Source organism: Chiloscyllium plagiosum, unplaced genomic scaffold (genome assembly GCF_037043375.1).
Source record: "Chiloscyllium plagiosum isolate Xiang-an unplaced genomic scaffold, Cpla_swu_hap1 HiC_scaffold_31, whole genome shotgun sequence".
NCBI classification, from domain to species: domain Eukaryota; kingdom Metazoa; phylum Chordata; class Chondrichthyes; order Orectolobiformes; family Hemiscylliidae; genus Chiloscyllium; species Chiloscyllium plagiosum.
Genome location: NW_028270169.1, coordinates 41,861,230 through 41,881,702, shown reverse-complemented (window position 1 = coordinate 41,881,702; position 20,473 = coordinate 41,861,230). Strand labels below are relative to the sequence as shown.

Here is a 20,473-nt window from a genome sequence, read left to right as displayed (position 1 = left end):
CTTTTCCAGACCCCTATACATCATTAAGTACAGGTGTAAATAAAGGAGTGTCACAGTGCTTAAGGAGTTAAAGAAGCTTACTTAAAGTTAAGGAGAAACAACCTCTAATCCAGTGCATGTCTCAGACACCTGCAGCCCAAGGTACCTTCAGACCAGCATTTCAATATGCAGTGAGCAGCAGATAATAGTGCAAGCATCAGGTCAGATGTGGGAGCTCTTGAAGTGGCAGTTTCAGTGTGTAATTATAAAAATGTGTAAAACAGTATGATTAGACCCAGGATTAGGAGCTGGTGTCAGGATGAGAAATCAATAGACTTTCTTTTTTCCATTGTGGATTTAAATATTGAAACATCCAGTTTGCTATGCAGGCAGAAATCAGGTCTGAAAATTGTTAGTTCTTCAAGGAAACATTGTGGCTTCTTCTGACACAGTCAGGTAGGCCCCAAGTGGCATAATTACCCTGTTGAGAGCCTGCCAAAATGTCAAAAGCATGGGAATCAATGTCCCCAGCCATTAAAAAGGTTGCCCAAGATGTGGCTCCATACAGAATCACAATCACAGGTTATGTTGAGCAGGAGCTGTGTGCTGTAGGCATGGTCAGTTGGACACTTTCCAAAATATTGTAAATTAACAGCACCATCCTGGTGTCAAAAACAAAGGAAAGGTATGTTTAAAACAAAAAACGAAATCCAGAGAAACAGAAATCACATTTGAATCTCCTTCTTCAAGATGGCACCCATGAGGGAGAGCGACACATGGATGCCTCATAGCATCACTTTGCTGCTCACTAAGGACGTTGTGGACAACATCAACGTGTGTTTTCATGGCTTATCGTCAGCAGTGAAGCTCAAACGTTTTTGGGGATCCTGCACCTTCCCAAGGGGACAATAGATGAGGTGAAGCGCCTTTGCTTCGTTTGTGTTTGTGTGAGAGCGAGTGAGGAGCTGGAAGGGAAGCTGAAGAGAGCGTGCCAGGAATTAAATGAAAAATAAGGATCAAATCACTAAATATAACCGCCCCTTCTCAATCTAAGTTTGTTATATGTAAGTGTCCATTGTAAAAAAGCTGATGGATCCTTGTCAAAAAGCTTGATTTTACCGTATTTATAGAAAGGGAAATTGTGATAATAAAACTTTTTAGTATTCGTTTAAAGATTTAGATTTAGATTAGATTTAGATTAGATTACAGTGTGGAAACAGGCCCTTCGGCCCAACAAGTCCACACCAACCCGCCAAAGCGAAACCCACCCATACCCCTACATTTACCCCTTACCTAACACTACGGGCAATTTAGTATGGCCAATTCACCTGACCCTGCACATCTTTGGACTGTGGGAGGAAACCGGAGCACCCGGAGGAAACCCACGCAGACACGGGGAGAACGTGCAAACTCCACACAGTCAGTCGCCTGAGGCGGGAATTGAACCCGGGTCTCTGGCGCTGTGAGGCAGCAGTGCTAACCACTGTGCCACCGTGCCGCCTAACTTTAAGCAGTGAATCTAACAAGTATTTCGCCCCCCCAAAAAAGTCACCGAAGAATGAGGTTCATTAAAGAGATCCCCAACCTTTATTGGTAAAGGTTCGTCTTTTTCGAGAATACATTTTTAAAAAACGCAACAAAGATTTTATCATCTTTGGAGGACCTTAGGAAGCAATGTAAAGAGCATAATGTCAAGAATGAACCTGCATATGAAAGAACGTTTAGTACGTCAGCTTTATTTGAGCAGAATGAGCTTATTTGTTAGTGCACAGTTTGTGGAATCTTGGTTTGATTTGGAGTTTCAACTGCATATCAGTCGCAATATTCAAGAGACTTTCATTATTTTTGATGTATGTGAAGAAATTCCAGCTTCATGCGGTTATGTTGAGGAAAAGTAGTAAAGTAATTAATTCAACTACTCTTTGGACAGCACCACATTTTAAATAGATACCCAGAAGTGATCAAGGAACACAATTAAAAATTATATGTTTAAACTGAAACATGAAAAACATCAGTTATGGAGATTGGTAGAATGGTAAGGAATTCACAATAGTTAAGAATGGGAAAAGATTTTAACTTACTCATTCTTGGTTTAAGACTTATTGACAAAACCAGGATTTGTTCTCACCAGAATAATCACCTTTGAATTGAGTGGTTTGATAGGCTATTTCAGTGGTCTGTTAAGACCTGATCATGTTCCTATCGGTCTGTTAGCGAGATCAGATATAAAATAGTAGATTTCCTACCCTATTTGTGAACCAGTTGGGTTTTTATGACAATTGATTATTTCATGATAACCAGTACTAAAACTAACTTTCAACTCTGAAATTTAACACTTGAATTTAAATCTCATCAGTTTTCAGAGTAGAATATGAACTGAAAAATTAGCCTGGGCCTGGGATTGCAAATTGTGACATTATTAGACACTATCTTCCCTCATTGTATATGCTTCAATTATTAAAGAACTTGATTGGGTAGATACTAAGCAGATCTTCCATTGGCTGCAGAGTTTAGGGTAATCCAAGGTGGAGGACGGGAAAAATTTCTGGCTGTAACAGCCTGCTCCTTTTTTTGAGGTATTTTAGGTGTTGGAGGTGATTTCCTCAAATTCCAGGAGCAATAAATTACTGTTTTATATGCTGTTGCATTGTTTTGGAACTTGAGGGAAACAAAGTCGAACAGCACTTGTAAAAGGGAAAGGAACAGACAAAGGAAGCACATGATGAGATCAATGTGAGTGAGTGAGTGAGTGCGTGCTAATTGACACAGCAGTGACCCTGCATAGTTATTGCGTCTGGGAAAATTAACAAACAGTGAAATTCACAACTAATCTTGAAAGAACCTTTTTGGGAAAGGTTGCAGCACAGAAACAGGTAAGTGAATATTTTAAGTGTGGCCTACAGAAAGTCTGCAGTAGTAAGTAGAGTGGGTTCTTTCTTGATTATATTTTATTGAGATATGTCTCCTGATTAAACTTAAAAATATAAGCAATAAGTATTAATTTAACCCGGAGCAGTGTTTTGTAGAGGAATAAGACAGTGCTATTTTCTGAGTCTGTAGTTTGAAAGAAGCATAAATGGCCCTTAATAGAGTGGTATGCTCTTCTTGTCAGATATGAGACCTTAGGGAGAGTTTACAGATTACTGAGGATTATACCTGCAATAAATGCTGCTGGTTGCTAATCCTATCAGACCGAATGGATTGGTTGTAGGGACATTTAGAGGCATTGAGGAATTTACAAGAACTAGGGGATGTGATGGATGGCGGTTATAGGAAGGGGGAGAAAGTCGCAGATACAGGCACATAGATGGGTTAACTCCAAGAAAGGTAAGAGAGTAGACATTTAATGCAGAAGTCTTCTGTGGCTACCTATTTCAAACAAGTGTGCTGTTTTGGAAAATGTAGGGGATGATGGATTCTCAGGAGAACATAGCACGAACAAGCCAAGTTTCTGGTATTGAGACTGGCTCTCATGCAATGAGGGGGTACATTGGGTTCCAAAACATTGATTGTGTTAGGGGACTCTCTCGTCTGAGGTACAGTCAGATGCTTCTGTGGCCAGCAGTGAAAAATCAGAACGGTGTATTGTTTCCCTGGTGCTTGGATCAAGGATGTCTCAGAGAGGGTGCAGAGTGTTCTCAAGGGGGAAGAGGGGCTACTAGGAGGCCATTGAACACATTGGAACCAACGACATAGGAAGAGAAAATGTTGAGATTCTGAAGGGAGATTACAGAGAGTTAGGCAGCAATTTAAAAAGGAGCTTCTCAAGAATAGTAATATCTGTATTAATCCCGGTGCTGTGAGCTAGTGCGGGCAGGAATAGGAGAATAGAGCAGATGAATGCATGGCTGAGGAGCTGATGTATGGGAGCAGGATTCACATTTTTGGATCATTGGAATCTCTTTTGCGGTAGAAGTGACCTGTCCAAGAAGGATGGATTACACTTACATTGGAAGGGGACGTATACTGGCAGGGAGATTTGCTAGAGGTTTTAAACTAGTAAGGTGTTTGGGGGAGGGAGGCGGTCAGGGGGTGGTCAGTGGGACCCAGGGAGATAGTGAGGAAAGAGATCAATCGGAGACTGGTACAATTGAGAAAAGAAGCCAGACAGGGCAGGCAGGGACAAAGAGAACAAAGCAGAAATACATCCAGGGAAGTTATTTGGGTGTAACTGAGAAATAAGAAAGGGATGATCTCCTTATTGGAATTTTATTATATACCCCCTAATAGTCAGAGGGAAATTGAGAGACAAACTTGTAAGGAGATCTCAGAAGAATATAGGATGGTTATGGTAGGGGATTTTAACTTTCCAAACATAGACTGGAACTGCCATAGTGTTAAGGGTTTAGATGGAAAGAAATTTGTTAAGTGTGTAGAAGAAAATTTTCTGATTCAATATGTAAATGTACCTACTAGAGAAGGTGCAAAACTTGACCTACTGTTGGAATATAAGACAGGGCAGGTGACTGAGGTGTCAGTGAGGGAGCACTTTGGGACCAGTGACCATAATTCTATTAGTTTTAAAACAGTGATGGAAAAGAATAGACCAGATCTAAAAGTTGAAGTTCTAAATTGGAGGAAGGCTAATTTTGACAGTATTAGGCAAGAACTTTCAAAAGCTGACTGGGGGCAGATGTTCGCAGGTAAAGGGATGGCTGCCAAGTGGGAAGCCTTCAGAAATGAGATGATGAGAGTCCAGAGACAGTGTATTCCTGTTAGGGTGAAAGGGAAGGCTGAATGACTAAAGAAATTGAGGGTTTTGTTAAGAAAAAAAAGGAAGCATATGTCAGGTATAGACAGGATAGATCGAGTGAATCCTTAGAAGAGTATAAAGGGAGTATACTTGAGGGAAATCAGGAGGACAAAAAGGGGACATGAGATAGCTTTGGCAAATAAATTAAGGGGAATCCAAAGGGTTTTTACAAATACATTAAGGACAAAAGGGTAACTACAGCAAGGTGGCCTTGTGTGGAGCCACAGGAGATGGGGGAGATACTAAAGGAGTGTTTTGCATCAATATTTACTGTGGAAAAGGACATGGAAGATATATAATGTAGGGAAATAGATGGTAGCATCTTGAAAAATGTCCAGATTACAGTGGAGGAAGTGCTGGATGTCTTGAAACGCATAAAAGTGGATAAATCCCCAGGAGCTGATCAGGTGTACTGTAGAACTCTCTGGGAAGCTAGGAAAGTGATTGATGGTCCTCTTGATGAGATATTTGTATCATCGATAGTCACAGGTGAGGTGCTGGAAGAGCATCGAGTACAGGAGTTAGGAGGTCATGTTGTGGCTGTACAGGACATTGGTTAGGCCACTGTTAGAAAGTTGCGAGCAATTCTGGTCTCCTTCCTATTGGAAAGATGTTGTAAAACTTGAAAAGGGTTCAGAAACGATTTACAAGGATGTTTCCAGGGTTGGAGGATTTGAGCTATAGGGAGAGGCTTAACAGGCTGCGGCTGTTTTCCCTGGAGCATCGGAGGCTGAGGGTGACCTTATAGAGGTTTACAAAATCATTAGGGACATGGATAGGGTAAATAGGCAGAGTCTTTTCCTGGGGTGGGGGAGTCCAGAACTAGAAGGCATAGGTTTAGGGTGAGAGGGGAAAGATATAAAAGAGACCTAAGGGGCAACTTTGTCCCTGGCAGAGGGTTGTGCATGTATGGAATGAGCTGCCAGAGGAAGTGGTGGAGGCCGGGTGCTGGCAGGTGGAACTAGATTGGGTTGGGATATCTGGTTGGCATGGACAGGCTGGACCAGAGGGTCTGTTTCCGTGCTGTACATCTCTATGACTCTATGTAACATGAAATAAAGTTCAAGAAATTAAAGGTACATCACAAAAGGTGAAGACAGCATTTGTGGATGAGGTCAATGAGAGTCAAATCAGATTCTGCATTATCAACTAAAGGGCACAAGGATTTCAAACAAGATTTAAACTCAAAACAGCAGCAGAGGTTTTAAACACAGCTTGCCATGACTGTGTGTCAGACTAGCTAACGCAGAACTCCCAAGATCCAGGAAGGCACAGCTAATCAAGTTCGTGGGTAAGTCACTATAAAGCTTAGTTACAAATGACAAAATGTTAGTAAAATATCCATCTTGAAACTCTGATGAGGTAGTGTTGGATCCAGTGGGTCCAGCTTTGGGAGGGTGGTAGGATTCGAGAGGGATTGAATCCTCTATATTTAGGGGTTGGCCATGTTTATTGTTGAAAGATTGTCATGGTGGGTGGAAGGTGTCTGGTTCAGTGGCAAGAGGGGTGATGGCAGGGGGTGTGTGGGGGGAAAGTGGCAGAGGGAGGGTGTCAGTATCAGGTCTCAGGGAAGCGTTGGGAAAGGCCCTGGGTAGATGCCAGAGTTGTAGGGTTCAGTATGTTGTGTGGAGTCCCTACGGTCTCTAATAGTCTGGATCCCTGTGGAGGTTTGGAGTCAGGTCGGGAGGGTGGTACCAGTGAGGTGGAATTAGTTTGGATGTGGATGGTGGATGGGGTTAGTTATTAGGGACCGTTTGGGGTAGGCAATATAGTTGGCAGGTCAGTGTGGTGTCAGTGGTTCAGGTGTAATTGTTACCTGTAATTAGAGTTGACTTTAAACCTCTAACTATATCCGGGTAACAATTAAGCTTCGGTCTGTCAGAACCCGCAGAATTCAAATTCAAGATTTCATGGAGGGTTCCAGATGCAGAGTCCATCCGAGTTTTACATTTCCTGGGCTATTTCCTCAGAGTTGGACAATTATTCTAGGAAGGTCCACTTGGGTGTACAGAATAACTTTGGGATCAGAACAACACTTGGGACTCTGTGATTGATCTTCTTTTCATCAGTTTATCTCTAACTTCGCTAAGTGCTTTGAAATTCATGCTCTCTGGAGTTTTCTTCTATTCGTTTTTCATCAGACTGGAATGTGTGTGTGTGTATTAGTTTCTTAGAAGGGTAGACACGTTCACCAATCCAATCAGTCCATAACCTCTGCCTCTTTGATCATGTTTACTTTACCAATGATCCAGTTATTTGTTATTCATTGAAAATCTCGCCCATTTGTTCACTTTCTCCTCTGAATACTGGAAGGAGAAAGTGAGGCCTCATTCCTGAAGAAGGGCCTGTGCCCGAAACGTCGAATCTCCTGTTCCCTGGATGCTGCCTGACCTGCTGTGCTGTTCCAGCAATAAAGTTTCACCTCTGAATACTGGACCTGGCAGGGTCAGCAGCCTACATAATTTGTTGCATCACTAACCAGGTTAAATGTAAAATTTGTTTTGACCAGCGGAGGAGTGGGACTGGAAAAGAATACAGTGGCCCAGTCCAATCTCAAAGCATTTGCCATATGGATGATACCTTAGTGCATAGTAAAATCAAAAAGGAATACAATCAAAGGCCAGCAAAGCAATTCAAAACTCTGGCCTAATTAATGACCACACTAAAGGAGAAATCCCAATTTTCTAGAATGCTGATTATATTTCTAGGAGACATTAGTTCTACTGTCTTCCACAGAGAGAAGCATCCATTCAGCATTCTCTGTCCAGTCCCCTTCAGAATCCTCTGTCGGATGATCTGTAAGATGATCATTCATTCTTCTCAATGCCAAAGGATACAGGCTAGCCCTGTCCAGAGATATTGTTGTTTGAATTTACTCTGATCTGGCTCTAATTCCTTTCTTTAAATTATAATCTCGTGCACCCAGTTGTTATGGGGGGGAAATGTCCAGTTGATGTTAATAATGGACCAGTCAGAGTTGCAACAGAAATTGGCTGGAGAGACTTTTTTTTTGAAAAGGTGATCGGTTACTAAAACAATTACACAATGTTGCTGTCTTTGTTTTAACAAAAAAAAAGTTATTAACAACAGAAATGAAGGTAAACATGTAAAAAAATCTCTATTCCTTTGTGACAGATTCAAAGATCTTTAAACACAGTTGAAATTATCCAAGCATAACATCATTACAATTCAAAGACCGTCTAGTACTGTGCCTCTAGCTCAGTTCACAGCTCATTCCAAAAGAGACTATTTTGTTTGTTTTAATTCTTTGATGGGTTGGAAGTGATTAAAATTTCAACACCTCTGCTGGAATTGTAGATGACTCGTTCTTAATTATTATGCTCCTGATATGGTTTTTCTCCAGTTTTACACTCTCTCCTGTCATTTAAACTTCAAAATCTTCTCATTTCCACTGAATGTATACCAAACACTTCTCCTCAGATAATTACTTTAAACGCCTTTCCTCAGCAAGGCTGGTCATCAAATATTGTTTCTTCAAAAGACGCTCCATCATTTTGGAGCTTAACATGCTTCTCGTTCACACGACTCCACAGCACAGACTGAATGAATCTGCAGTGTTGTCTCTGTAAGCCCTGTTTTCTCCCTAAGCCCGCTAAAGAGCGAGCAAAGTCAAGGACAATGCACATGCAGCCACCCATATCCTGAGATACCTAGAACAGTATCTCAAAGTCCAGGCAGCCATACTGGTTTAAAGTACCAGCACAGTTAATGGATTTTCAAATCCACTTTTGGTTATTAGCTAACTCGTTTTTACTATCTGGTAACAGTTTACAACTAAAAGCGATAAAAGCAAAAGATTTCCATATCTAAAAAAGGTACAAAATAAATGCACAAGCTATAATTGCCACTTCTGAAACAGTCAATACAGCCAGCTCCTGGTCAATCGATTATCAGCCTTTATTAGTCAGAGTATTGAGTATAGGAGTTGGGAGGTCATGTTGCGGCTGTACAGGACAATGGTTAGGCCACTTTTGGAATATTGCGTGCAATTCTGGTCTCCTTCCTATCGGAAAGATGTTGTGAAACTTGAAAGGGTTCAGAAAAGATTTACAAGGATGTTGCCAGGATTAGAGGATTTGAGCTACAGGGAGAGGCTGAACAGGCTATGGCTGTTTTCCCTGGAGCGTCAGAGGCTGAGGGGTGACCTTAAAGAGGCTTATAAAATCATGAGGGGCATGGATAGGATAAATAGAAAAAGTCTTTTCCCTGATGTGTGGGAGTCCAGAACCAGAGGGCATAGGTTTAGGATGAGAGGGGAAAGATATAAAAGGGACTGAAGGGCAACTTTTTCACACAAGAGGGTGATGCGTGTATGAAATGAGCTGCTAGAGAAAGTGGTAGAGACTGGTAGAATTACAACATTTAAAAGGCATCTGGTGGGTATATGAATAAGAAGGATTTAGAAGGATATGGGCCAAATGTTGACAAATGGGACTAGATTAATTTAGGATATCTGGTCGACATGGACGAGTTGGACTGAAGGGTCTATTTCCAAGCTATACATCTGTCTCTATTTGGAGACGTGCGGTCTTATTTACATTGGGGAGACAGTACGCCAACTTGCAGAACATTTCACAGAACATCTCCAGGACACAGGCACCAAAAAACCCCACCGCCCTGTGGCCAACCACTTCAATTCCCCCTCCACTTTGCCAAGTCTATCCTCTACCGCCGAGTTCAAGCCACCCGACGCCTGAAGGAAGAACCTTGGGATCCTTCAATGGTATCAACATCGACTTCACCAGTTTCCTCATCTCCCCTCTACCCACCTCAATCCAGACCCAACTCCCCAACTCAGCACCACCCTCTTGACCTATCCTACCTGTTCATCTTCCTTCCCACCTATCTGTACCATCACTGTCGGCCTATTGCCTTCTCAGCTACCTTCGCCCAGCGCTAGCCAAACCTTGCTATTTATCTCTCAGCCCCCTTCCTCACTTCCACCCTGCCCACATTCCAGACGAAGGGCTTATGCTCGAAACATCGTTTCTTCTGTTCCTCGCGTGCTGCCTGACCCACTGTGCTTTTCCAACGCCACACTTTTCAACTTTGGTTTTTAATCAGTCTTTCGCCTGTGAAGTTGGCTATCCCATGGATAGCTGCAGGATTAAGATTCATATATTTTGCTTCAAATTTTTGCCTCAACGCCCAAACCTCAATAGTGCACTTATTATATAAGAGCAGAACTTCTGCATTTTCATCCCATCTCTCTTGAAGGTTAATGTATTGCCAAAATTGAAATTAATGTTTCCAAAAAATTAAGTTTCTTGTCATGTTACTACTCTGTAGACAAATGTGCTTCAGTTTTGATCAAAACAGGATGAAATCCTCTCAGTTTAGTCACTGCTGTAACAAGTAACATAAAATCTGCTCAGTGATGGTGCCCAAATTTCTTTGACTTCAAGAGCCACAGCCCAAAATGTTTAAATTCATGATGTTTTCATTTAATACATGTTGCGATACAAGAATTTGGGTATTAATCTAAATGCTTCCATTAGAATATAGATTTTATACAAAATAAACAGGCACGGGTGGCTCAGTGTTTAGCACTGCTGCCTCACAGCGCCAGGGACCTGGGGTTAATTCCATCCTCAGGCAACTGTCTCTTTGCACATTCTCTCAGTGTCTGGGCGGGTTTCCTCTGAGTGCTCCAGTTTCCCCCCACAATCCAAAGATGTGCAAGTCAGGTGGATTGGCCCTGCTAAATTGCCCATAGAATCCAGGGATGTGCAGGCTAGGTGGATTAGCCATGGGAAGTGCAGGGTTACAGGGATGAAGTGGGTCTTGGATAGGATACTTTTCGGAGGGTCGGTATGGACTTGATGGGCCAAATGGCATACTCCAGATGCTTGGCGTGAATGCCAAGATACTGATTGGCCAGAGGCAAGAGGAAAAAAAAAAATCTGCAGAATTTGGAAATCTGACATAAAAACAGGAAATCCTGGACCTAGTCTGCACATCTGGTAACAATTTCTCTTTGCACAGATACTAATGCTTAATTAACACAGAAATGTTGACTCTATTTCTCCTATAGATAACTTTATTCATCCATGATTTAACTTCTAATTCTTCTAATGTTACCTCAGATGAATCGTAGGGGTCCAGTTTTCCCCATGGACTCCTTGCCCTGGGCACGCTGTTAACTGACATTGACTCGATAGCCACAAGAAGACTATCACCCTGCTGCCCTTTGAGTGTCTGCTTCCAATGCTGCTCTTTCTCTACATTCGATGTTTCCACTGGACTCATGCGGTCTGGTATTCCCAGTGCCGTTATGCTGACTAGTTTTTCATGGTCCATTACACTTGCTGCAGAATTCTCCTGGCAGGTACGTAAAGGATATTTCTCACTGGTAGTCTCTTTCATTATCCATTCTACTTCAGAATCATCTGAGTCTTCCTTCAGAAAATGTGTAAGCTAGCAGGGAAAATGGAAGCAAACATGGGAGGGGTTATAAGAATACCAGCGTTTATAGAACATCCTAGAAAGATAGTTTGATAGATAGCAAGAAATGAAAGGGAGAGAACACATATTGGAAAAGATGGGGGGAAAGAAATCAAAAAGGTTATACAGAACAAAATCATGAATAAATGCACTATGAGAAGTAAATGTGTTCATTTCAGAAGAAACAGCTTGATTTAATTTCAACTAAATTTGTGATTGTTTAACATTAATTGAATTTCACAGCCAATCACATCTATCTCTCAGTATCAGAGCACTTATACTAAAATGATAAAACACACAAGACACTCAGGTTCAGGAACAAAAGTCACAGCTGGCTGCTTATTATTCTGTTACAGTTGCATTTTATTCATGAAGAAAATTCTCAAGACTGAGGTTCATAACATATTGAAAGCATGTATCATGATGCAAATCAGCTTCTGAAAACTCTAAAGATGGACACATTAGTTTTCATGCTTCTAATGTACAATGAGACTTTGTGATAAAAATCAATTTTGAGGTTGTCCTAAATATTTTTTTAAACTACCTGTTCAGAAATGTAATTTACGCCCCTCTGGAACAGGTGGGACATGAACTCAGGTGTTCCATTTGAGACAGTGTCCTAATACTAATCACTTAAACAGTCCCTTAAGTGGATTTAGCCGTTATCACACTACATGGTGAAACAATAGTCCACTACACTTATATAATTATCATTACTTTCTTGATTACCAATTTGTGCTGAATTAACTGATCTTGGATAGCAGTTGAGTGTCTTACAATTGATCTCAACTAAGGCAAGGAAAATTGGAGAGGGATCCTGCTTCTAACTGCTTTCAATGCTGGATACTATGAAATCCTTATGTATATAAATAACAATCAATGAATACTAAGGCAAAGTCACTATAGTCCCAGAGAATCATGGAGCTGTGCTGTAATCAGAGAGCGACAACTAGTGCTGGGTTTAATCCGAGATTCACCTCACCTCAGGTGAGGGGACAGTTTGAGAAGGTGGGACTTCACTGTAACCTCTGGATTCCTGCAGAAATCAACAGAATGGTGCAAAGGGGATGTTAGTTCATCCGTGCAGAATGACCAAGATGAACTGAATTGTCTTGCTCATCAATAATTACCTGATGAGAAAGTGTGTCATGCCACGCGAGGACAGTTGTGTGGGCCTGATTTTACTAATATCTAAGGAAATGTGTTTGGGTGAATGAAAACCTTGCCAATTAAGTCAATAACCTACAGGACAGAAGGAAGCCATTTGCCCTTTTGACTCTGTGCTAGCAGCTTGATTGCCTGTCAAAATGCACTGTTGAGTGAATACAAAAAACTCCTCTTGACTGAAGTATCAAAGGCCAACTTACAGAAAGAAAAAGACCCAAGAGGGAGACAAAACTGCTTATTTACCATCTTAAAATTGACAACATATCAGAATGATCTTTGTAATGACTTTTTGAAACTAGAGTCATAACTCAGGTATACCCTAAAACAAAAATTGCTTGGGTCAACTCCAGTATCGACAAATCTCTGACTTCCAGTGATAAACGCAAACTTCAGATATAATCCAGAATTCAGATTTCAGCCCTCAGAAAAGGTACATTGAGAATGAGCTTGTCAGTCTCATGTAGAATAGCTGAGGGAGGCTGAGAGAATGAAGGGTTAGGGATTGGAACTTGTCTGAAATTGGCCTCCTACACATTCAGTGAATATGCAGCATCCAGAATTGTACGGTTGTCACCGGGGAAAACTCTCTGTAGCAAAAAAATGATAAATAAAGAATTAAAATTCTAACACTGAATTCTTTTCATGTAAAAATGATTAGAATATAAGCATATTCTCCAGGCTACAATTATGAAGGAAGGATAGATGTATATAAAAATGGAAGATATTATGCAGTTAACAATGAGGTGATCATCTTCTGATAAACAACGAGGAAGTTTTACTATCTGATAGCAAACATGGAGATGCTACTACCTGACAAACCTCAAGTGAATGAGGAAATCATTAATATAGCATCAAATTACTTCAAATTGTTGTGGAATAAAGATTGCAATATATTAATAGGAAATTGAGGAAGCATTATTGCTGGATAATTGTCATTACTAACTGGTAATTATCATAAAGCATAGTGGTACTCAATCTATTACCAAAGGTACATGAAGAGACTGAAAGAAACACTGACTAATTTCTAAGCAAAAAAACTACTAACATTGCAGTCTGCGTAATTGTTACCTGCTTCTGATCCACATGGCACTGTGTGAAACTTGCCCTCCTGGCACTGTGGTCACTTTGAGGTTGAAATACCTCATTGTAGCTGGGATCCTCTGCATGGAAATGCACAGAGTGCTCATCATCTTCAGATTTGCCCTGAGGCAAGTCACATTGTGCCATCTCAATACAAGGAGGGAATGGCAGAGTAAACAAATGGGACAGAGTGAGTGGAGAAAAGGGAAAACAAAGAGAAAGGAACATGCCAAAGGAAAGGTTTATGCAAAAGAGAAAAATGAAACGTGATCTGATTAAAAATAATAGAAGCAAAATATTTAACACTTGCAGCAAAATGAATTAGCACCAATTCAAGTTCTAACCAATTCATACAGCATTTATGCCAGATAAAGTTCAGCTGCTCAGGGTATCAGTGTTGTTTAACTATATTGTATAACAGTGAGGCAGGGAAATGATCTGGAAGCAAATCTCTGACTGTTGCATAACTAATTTACACAGTTCTACTACAACTTTTCAACTCTTCCATTTTATGTCTTGATAAACACATGGTCGGTTATGATTCTAACAGATGTTATTACTGGGCAAGTCAGGTCCCAGGCATAAACCTAATTTGATGAATTATATTTAGATTTACTTTGGTTTTGGCAAAATATTGTCTAACTGAAACATAAGCATGCAATTCTGCAGAGTTTGCTTTTGTGAAGATTAAATTTACAGTATAATTAAGAAGGTAATCACATCTTCCATCTCCACACGAGTTCCATTTCTAGCCTCTAATCAGACCAATTCTTTCCTGAGTTATCCTCTTTCTCCTATATTTTTTTGAAACATGCCCTTGTTTGTCTTAATTTTACCTTCTTTTTCCCTATGTTAGGGAAGAAAACTACCATCCTTACCTGGTCTGGTCTGGAGTCCAGACCAATAGCAATGTGGTTGATTCTTAATTACCCTCTTGGCAATTGGGGATGAACAATAAATATTGGACAAGTTAGTGATGCCTGCATGCCATGAACAAATATAAACAAAAATCTGTTTTGCTTTCCAATTCCTGTTTTAAATGCATTCAAGCAGTTTCTGTGTTCCTCTTAATTTCCTGCAACTCAGCTCTTGGTATGCGACATGGAATCATAGAATAGTACTGAACAAAAGGTGATAACTGTCTGTTGTGTCTAGCTGACTATTTAAAAAATCAATTATTCAAGACTCACTTCCCCACTCTTTCCCCATGTCCCTGCAATTTTTTCTCCTTCTGTTATTTATCCACTTCTCTTTCAAAGCTATCATTGATTCAATATCCACAACACTATCAGGCAGGGTAATCCAAAACTTGTCTAGTCGTTGCCTAACAACACTTTTCCTCATTTTGCCAAATCTGTGCTGTCTGGTTAGCAACACTTCTGCTATTGGAAACAGCTTCTTCTAATTTGCTCTACTAATGATTTTAAACTCCTCCCCAACAAATCGTCCCTTAGCCTCGTCAGCCTTAAGGAAAACAGAACCAGTTTCACAAGGCTATTCACAGCACTGTAGTCTTTCATCCCCAGAACCATTCTAGAAAATGCCTTTTGTGTGCTTAAATAGCTTCCAATCCCTCCAAAGGCTATGCCAAGCATTGGAAGCAATCAACTTTCCTTTTTTTTTTTAAAAAATCCTTGATCTTTAATTTTGTTCCCATGAAGCTCAGGCAAAGGACTTCATTAGGCACTTTACAACCTTACAGACTCAGTATCATTTTCAATCATTTTAAATCACAACCACAGCTCTTAATCTTTCATGAGTGTTGTAATGATTCTGCTGTTCATTTAAACTCTCCAAGGCTGTAACCATCACAGTTCCTCCCTTTTGTTCTTTCCATCCATCCCCTGTATCTGAACCTTCTTAAAACCAAATATATCTGTAGTGAGTTCCAGTTCTAGCCCAATGTCACAGACATGGCATGTTAACTCACTTTCTCTCTCCATGGGTACTGTCTGCTCAACTGGACATTTCTTGCAATTTCTGTTTTGATTGCATATTTACATTCTCTGCAGTGTTTGTCTTTCCTTTTTATCTCTCTTTTATTCTTACAGATATTTATAGTTATACGATGTGCATCCATATCTCTAGGTAAACATTAAGTAACACATTTGACATGAGAACTACACGCTACACTAAATGAACACAATTGGAGCAGACATTGATATATTTAGATTGTTTTAAGTATCGTATACATACATCTCTAAACTAAATAAGCATATTGACATTTATCCTGAGACATTCCCAATATGTAATTACCTACATAAACCTGGTAAACAATGCACATCTACACAGTAAAATCTATAGATACTCAATCTCTCCATAAACAAAAGCCCATAGCTGCACATACATATAATGACATGATTCTTTATGTACATTCTGCACGCCAACTCAAATGCTATAATAAAATGTCCAAGTAAGATCTCTTCTATCTCACCAATAGGTCTTGCCATCCCAAAGAATGTTCCATCAGCTGCCCTTCTTCTTAAAATCTAGATGGGGGGATTGAATTGATACTGTCTGGGGAGTCTGTCATATTTAACTGCCACCACAAAGAGGACTGAATGTCCTTCATCTGTATCGATTCTGAACCCCCAGGCTACAACTAATCAAATCAGGACAATGCTCATTTTGACAATCCTGTTTGTAACGCCCTGTACTCTTCATTTTCATGGGCCACTTGAATTAGGACACAAACCATCAGGTGTAGGAACTCACAAAATAACTGGGTAATGTTAGGATATGCAAAGGCAAACAGTAAAACAAAATAATCAAAATGACTCCCAAATGAAGAAATTAAGAACATGTCACTCTTTGTAACTACTGCTTTCAGAAGACTTGGAACCAATGGAAACTAAACAGGAATTAACCTGCAAATGATATTTAAATTAAAAACTGATAAATCTCTTGTTTTATTTAATTTATTCTTCTAATCAACCTGTTCAGACATGTTATTACATACCTTTGGAGTGAGGGGGCTTGAACCCAGGACTCTCAGTTCAGGGTTAGGGATACTACTACTGAGCCACAACAGTGCCCCTAAACTGATAAATTTCACTTTAGTTAGTTGATTGATAAAATGTTAAAAATCTCAACACGAGGTTAGAGTCGAACAGGTTTATTTGGAAGCACTAGCTCTCGGGGTGTTGCTCCTTCATCAGTTAGTTCCACCGCCTGATGAAGGAGCAGTGTTGAGATTTTTAAACATTATACACCCCAGTCCAACACCGGTACTTCCAAATCACGAATGATAAATGATGTATCTCGTATACCATAAACACCTGCATTACTCCCTGCACAGTTAGGTTCATTGTGATGCAATCCATCTCAAAAGTAATGAGGGTTGCTAACTGAGAATATTTGAATCCAATCTTTTCATAACATGAAATTATATAAGGCTCAACAGGCCAGTTGTCAAAATGCATAGACAAGAAACACGTCCCTTTGAAATCCAGACGACCCCTTGAATGAAGAGAACTAATAAATTCTTGTACAGCCACATGCCTCATTGTAAAAAAATCCAGAGACTGAGAGGTTGGAAAGTGTCTGATTACAATAAAATCAAGAAACACTGAAAATTAACACAACACAATGATCAGATTCCAAAAGGTATGATTTAAAGAACCATATTCCCTATAATTATAGATATGGGAATCTAAAACATCAACTGCATGACAAAGCACTAATATTACCCTGTGGAGGCTAGCCCAAAAATCAACTTCTGATAATTCTTCAAACTGCCCTGTACGCCGTCTCAAACACCATTTTGCAAGAGGTACACTATTGAAGAAGGCAAGGCATAGATCATCCCTGATCATGGAGATATTGAATCTCCAAGTGCAGCTCAACAATACTCAGCACTAATTGAACTGATCAATTCCTGAAAAAAATATAAACAGCCAGACTGGTGGTTTAAGAAGGGTGGTAAGGACAAGCCAGTGAACTATAGACCAGTGAGCCTGATGTCAGTGGTGGGCAAGTTATTGAAGGGAATCCTGAGGGACAGGATGTAGATGTATTTGGAAAGACAAGTACTGATTCAGGATAGTCAACATGGCTTTGTGTGTGGGAAATCATGTCTCACAAACTTGATTGAGTGTTTTGAAGTAGTAACAGAGGATTGATGAGGGCAAAGCGGTAGATGTGATCTATATGGACTTCAGTAAGGCATTTGACAAGGTTCCCCATGGGGGACTGGTTGGCAAGGTTAGATCTTATGGAATACAGGGAGAATGAGCCATTTGGATACAGAACTGGCTCAAAAGTAGAAGACAGAGGATGGTGGTGTAGGGATTTTTTTCAAACTGGAGGTCTGTGACCAGTGGAGTGCCACAAGGATCAACAACAAAATTGGAGGTGTAGTGGACAGCGAAGAAGGTTACCTCAGATTACAACAGGATCTTGACCAGATGGGCCAATGGGCTGAGAAGTGGCAGATGGAGTTTACTTTAGATGAATGTGAGGTGTTGCATTCTGGGAAAGCAGATCTTAGCAGGACTTATACACTGAATGGCAGGTTCACAGCTCCATGAAAGTAGAGTCACAGGTAGATAGGATAGTGAAGAAGACTTATTCTTTTCCCTGGGGTGGGGGAGTCCTGAACTAGAGGGCAAAAGATTTAGGATGAGAGAGAGGGGTGAGATAGAAGAGACACCTAAGGGGCAACATTTTCACACAGAGGGTGGTACATGTATGGAATGAGCTTCCAGAGGAAGTGGTGAGGACTAGTATAATTGCAGCATTTAAAAGGTATCTGGATGGGTATATGAATAGGAAGGGTTTGGAGGAATATGGACTGGGTGCTGGCAAGTGGGACTACATTACGTTAGAATATCTGGTCGGCATGGACGATTTGGACTGAAGAGTCTGTTTCTGTGTTGCACATCTCTATGACTCAATGACCAGACTAACCTTGATCAGAAGTGTGAAGAACCAAGACATAGGAGTAAACAGCTTTCCCTTATTTCAATCAGCCTCTTAATGATATATTCAGCCGCAATTCATTGGAAAGAGTGATGATTGACAATTTCTTCTGAAGAGAGAGGAATGTCTTTATGGAAAAGAAACCCCTTTATTCTGTGATTCAGCACCAATCTAACAGCTTAAAACTGAGAAAGCATGGGCTCCATGAGTCTTTAGCAGAGTTGCATTCCATTACATTATGTAACTTCACACTTAACATATTTCTTATTCCACCACCACCATAGAGACAGAATACCAATCAGATTCAATGGGGTGAGTAAAAGACCGGGCCAGGAACAGAAACTTATACATTTTCAATTGAGGCACCAATAAAGAATTTACCATGATGCAATAGAAAATCAAAATCATCGTACCATTACAAAATCAGTGCAGGGCTCAATAGTGCTTTTGCGATTTGAGAGTGGCTGTGGATGCTCATGTTCCATCAACATAAGCAACTTCAACTAAGGTGCAGCCCAGAACTGGAGTATAGGACAGAGTTGTAAATCTTACAAGTGTCTTCAGCAAGCAGTGTCACACAGGTAATGTGACTTGTTCTCTTCCTGACTTCTCCAACATCATAGTTATCAGACTCTGGCCAATTCAGTTCCTCCAAATGGTAATCAAGAAGCAGACACATCTCAGGCTATAAAGCCTCACAGTATGTAGTACTGCACACTTGAGCTAGCTGACTCCTCAGGCAAGCTTTTCTACTGCAGCTATAACACCAACAGTCAAAGTAGACCATTGTCCAAGTATATCCTCTCCACAAAAAGAAAGATTGACTTGCTGCCAGATGTTTTCATTACCGATAAAGAGTTCATGCTGTATAACCAAGTTAAGGATCTGTAAAGTTCGTTACAGTTACAATGTGAACTGGGAATATAAAGTAGTTAATTAGTCAGCCAACTGCTAAAACCTGGTTCGACCTTTCCTTGAGCAGTTAAAATCAGAGGATTGACCAGACTATAACAGAAAACTCGCCTGATCTTCTTTCAAGAATTGCTTAGGATCTTTTACATCTGTTTGAGAAAGATGGGGACTCAGTTTAACCTCATCAGAATGACAGCACATCTAACAATGTGGCGCTCCTTCAGTACTGTCAGCCTGATTTCTGTGGTGCAGTCCTGGAGTGGGATTTGAACACAGCACCTTGAAATTCAGAGGCAAGAGTGTCACCTTTGGAACCATGGCTTGCAACAAAAGAAAGAGCAAAGCAACTAGCAATCTCAAGAAATTTCCAGTTGTAACAATAGTTATCGTCCAATGATCTCAGGCCTTCTTTATGCCACAGAAATACTGGTTAATTTAGCAGAACATTATGGTTGGGATTTAATGGTCCCTGCTAAGTGGCCTTATTGGTGATTGGTCTAGGAAAATCATGGAAGCATGGCGTTATATGTGGCCAGTGGGAAAACTGACCCTATTCATCATCAATAGCAGGAATTGGCAACATCACAAGGAAAACTTGCCACTGGATAAATAGTCTCACTATTGAGCCACTTATTTATTATCCCTGAGCTTACAGGGATCCAGTGATGGCTCATGGCTTTGTCTGCACACAAGGATGCTGTGTGTCTGAAGACCACACAACAAGCACAATAGATTTGCCAGTAGTCCCTAAAAAACTCCTTCTTTCAAATGTTCTATGGTTTTGTGCAATGAGAAGGACTGATCTAATAACACCTTTATGAGATCCTTTAGGGACCAGTGTCATACATGAAAGAAAGTGTAGTATTAACCGTAGTGTTAGATGCATTAGTCATTGGGAAATGGGTCTGGGTGGATTACTCTTCAGAGGGTTGGTGTGGACTTGTTGAGCCAAAGGGCCTGTTTCCACACTGTAGAGATTCTAATGTAATCTAATCCAAAACTAACATTCAAAATCTAAACAAAGGAAACTGAAAGTATGAGGGATGGGTTGGCTGCAATATACTGAGTGACTTTATTAAAATATAGATAGTAATTAGGAAGTGGTTAACATTGAAGAGTAAGTGTATGCATTGAACATGTAATGCATCTCTTTTGGTTGAAAGGAGCCAAATCATGGTTAACAAAAGGAAATTAAGG

At 40.4% G+C, this 20,473-nt stretch overlaps 1 protein-coding gene across 8 annotated transcripts in view; it reads right to left on the bottom strand.

Moving 5' to 3' along the window:
• LOC122564112 (septin-5-like) overlaps window positions 1-20,473 on the bottom strand; it is a 124,636-nt gene that overhangs the window by 58,651 nt on the left and 45,512 nt on the right. For 4 of the 8 annotated variants that reach the window (XM_087977480.1, XM_043718690.2, XM_043718689.2 and 1 more), the window contains one exon: window positions 10,835-11,170. In XM_087977480.1, coding sequence (XP_087833606.1) covers window positions 10,835-11,119 — 285 coding nt within the window. In that variant the 5' untranslated portion in view covers window positions 11,120-11,170. Of the gene's footprint in view, window positions 1-10,834; window positions 11,171-13,432; window positions 13,592-15,878; window positions 15,995-20,473 lie in introns of those variants that run through there. The other 4 variants (XM_043718685.2, XM_043718684.2, XM_087977479.1 and 1 more) reach the window with 2 other exon arrangements.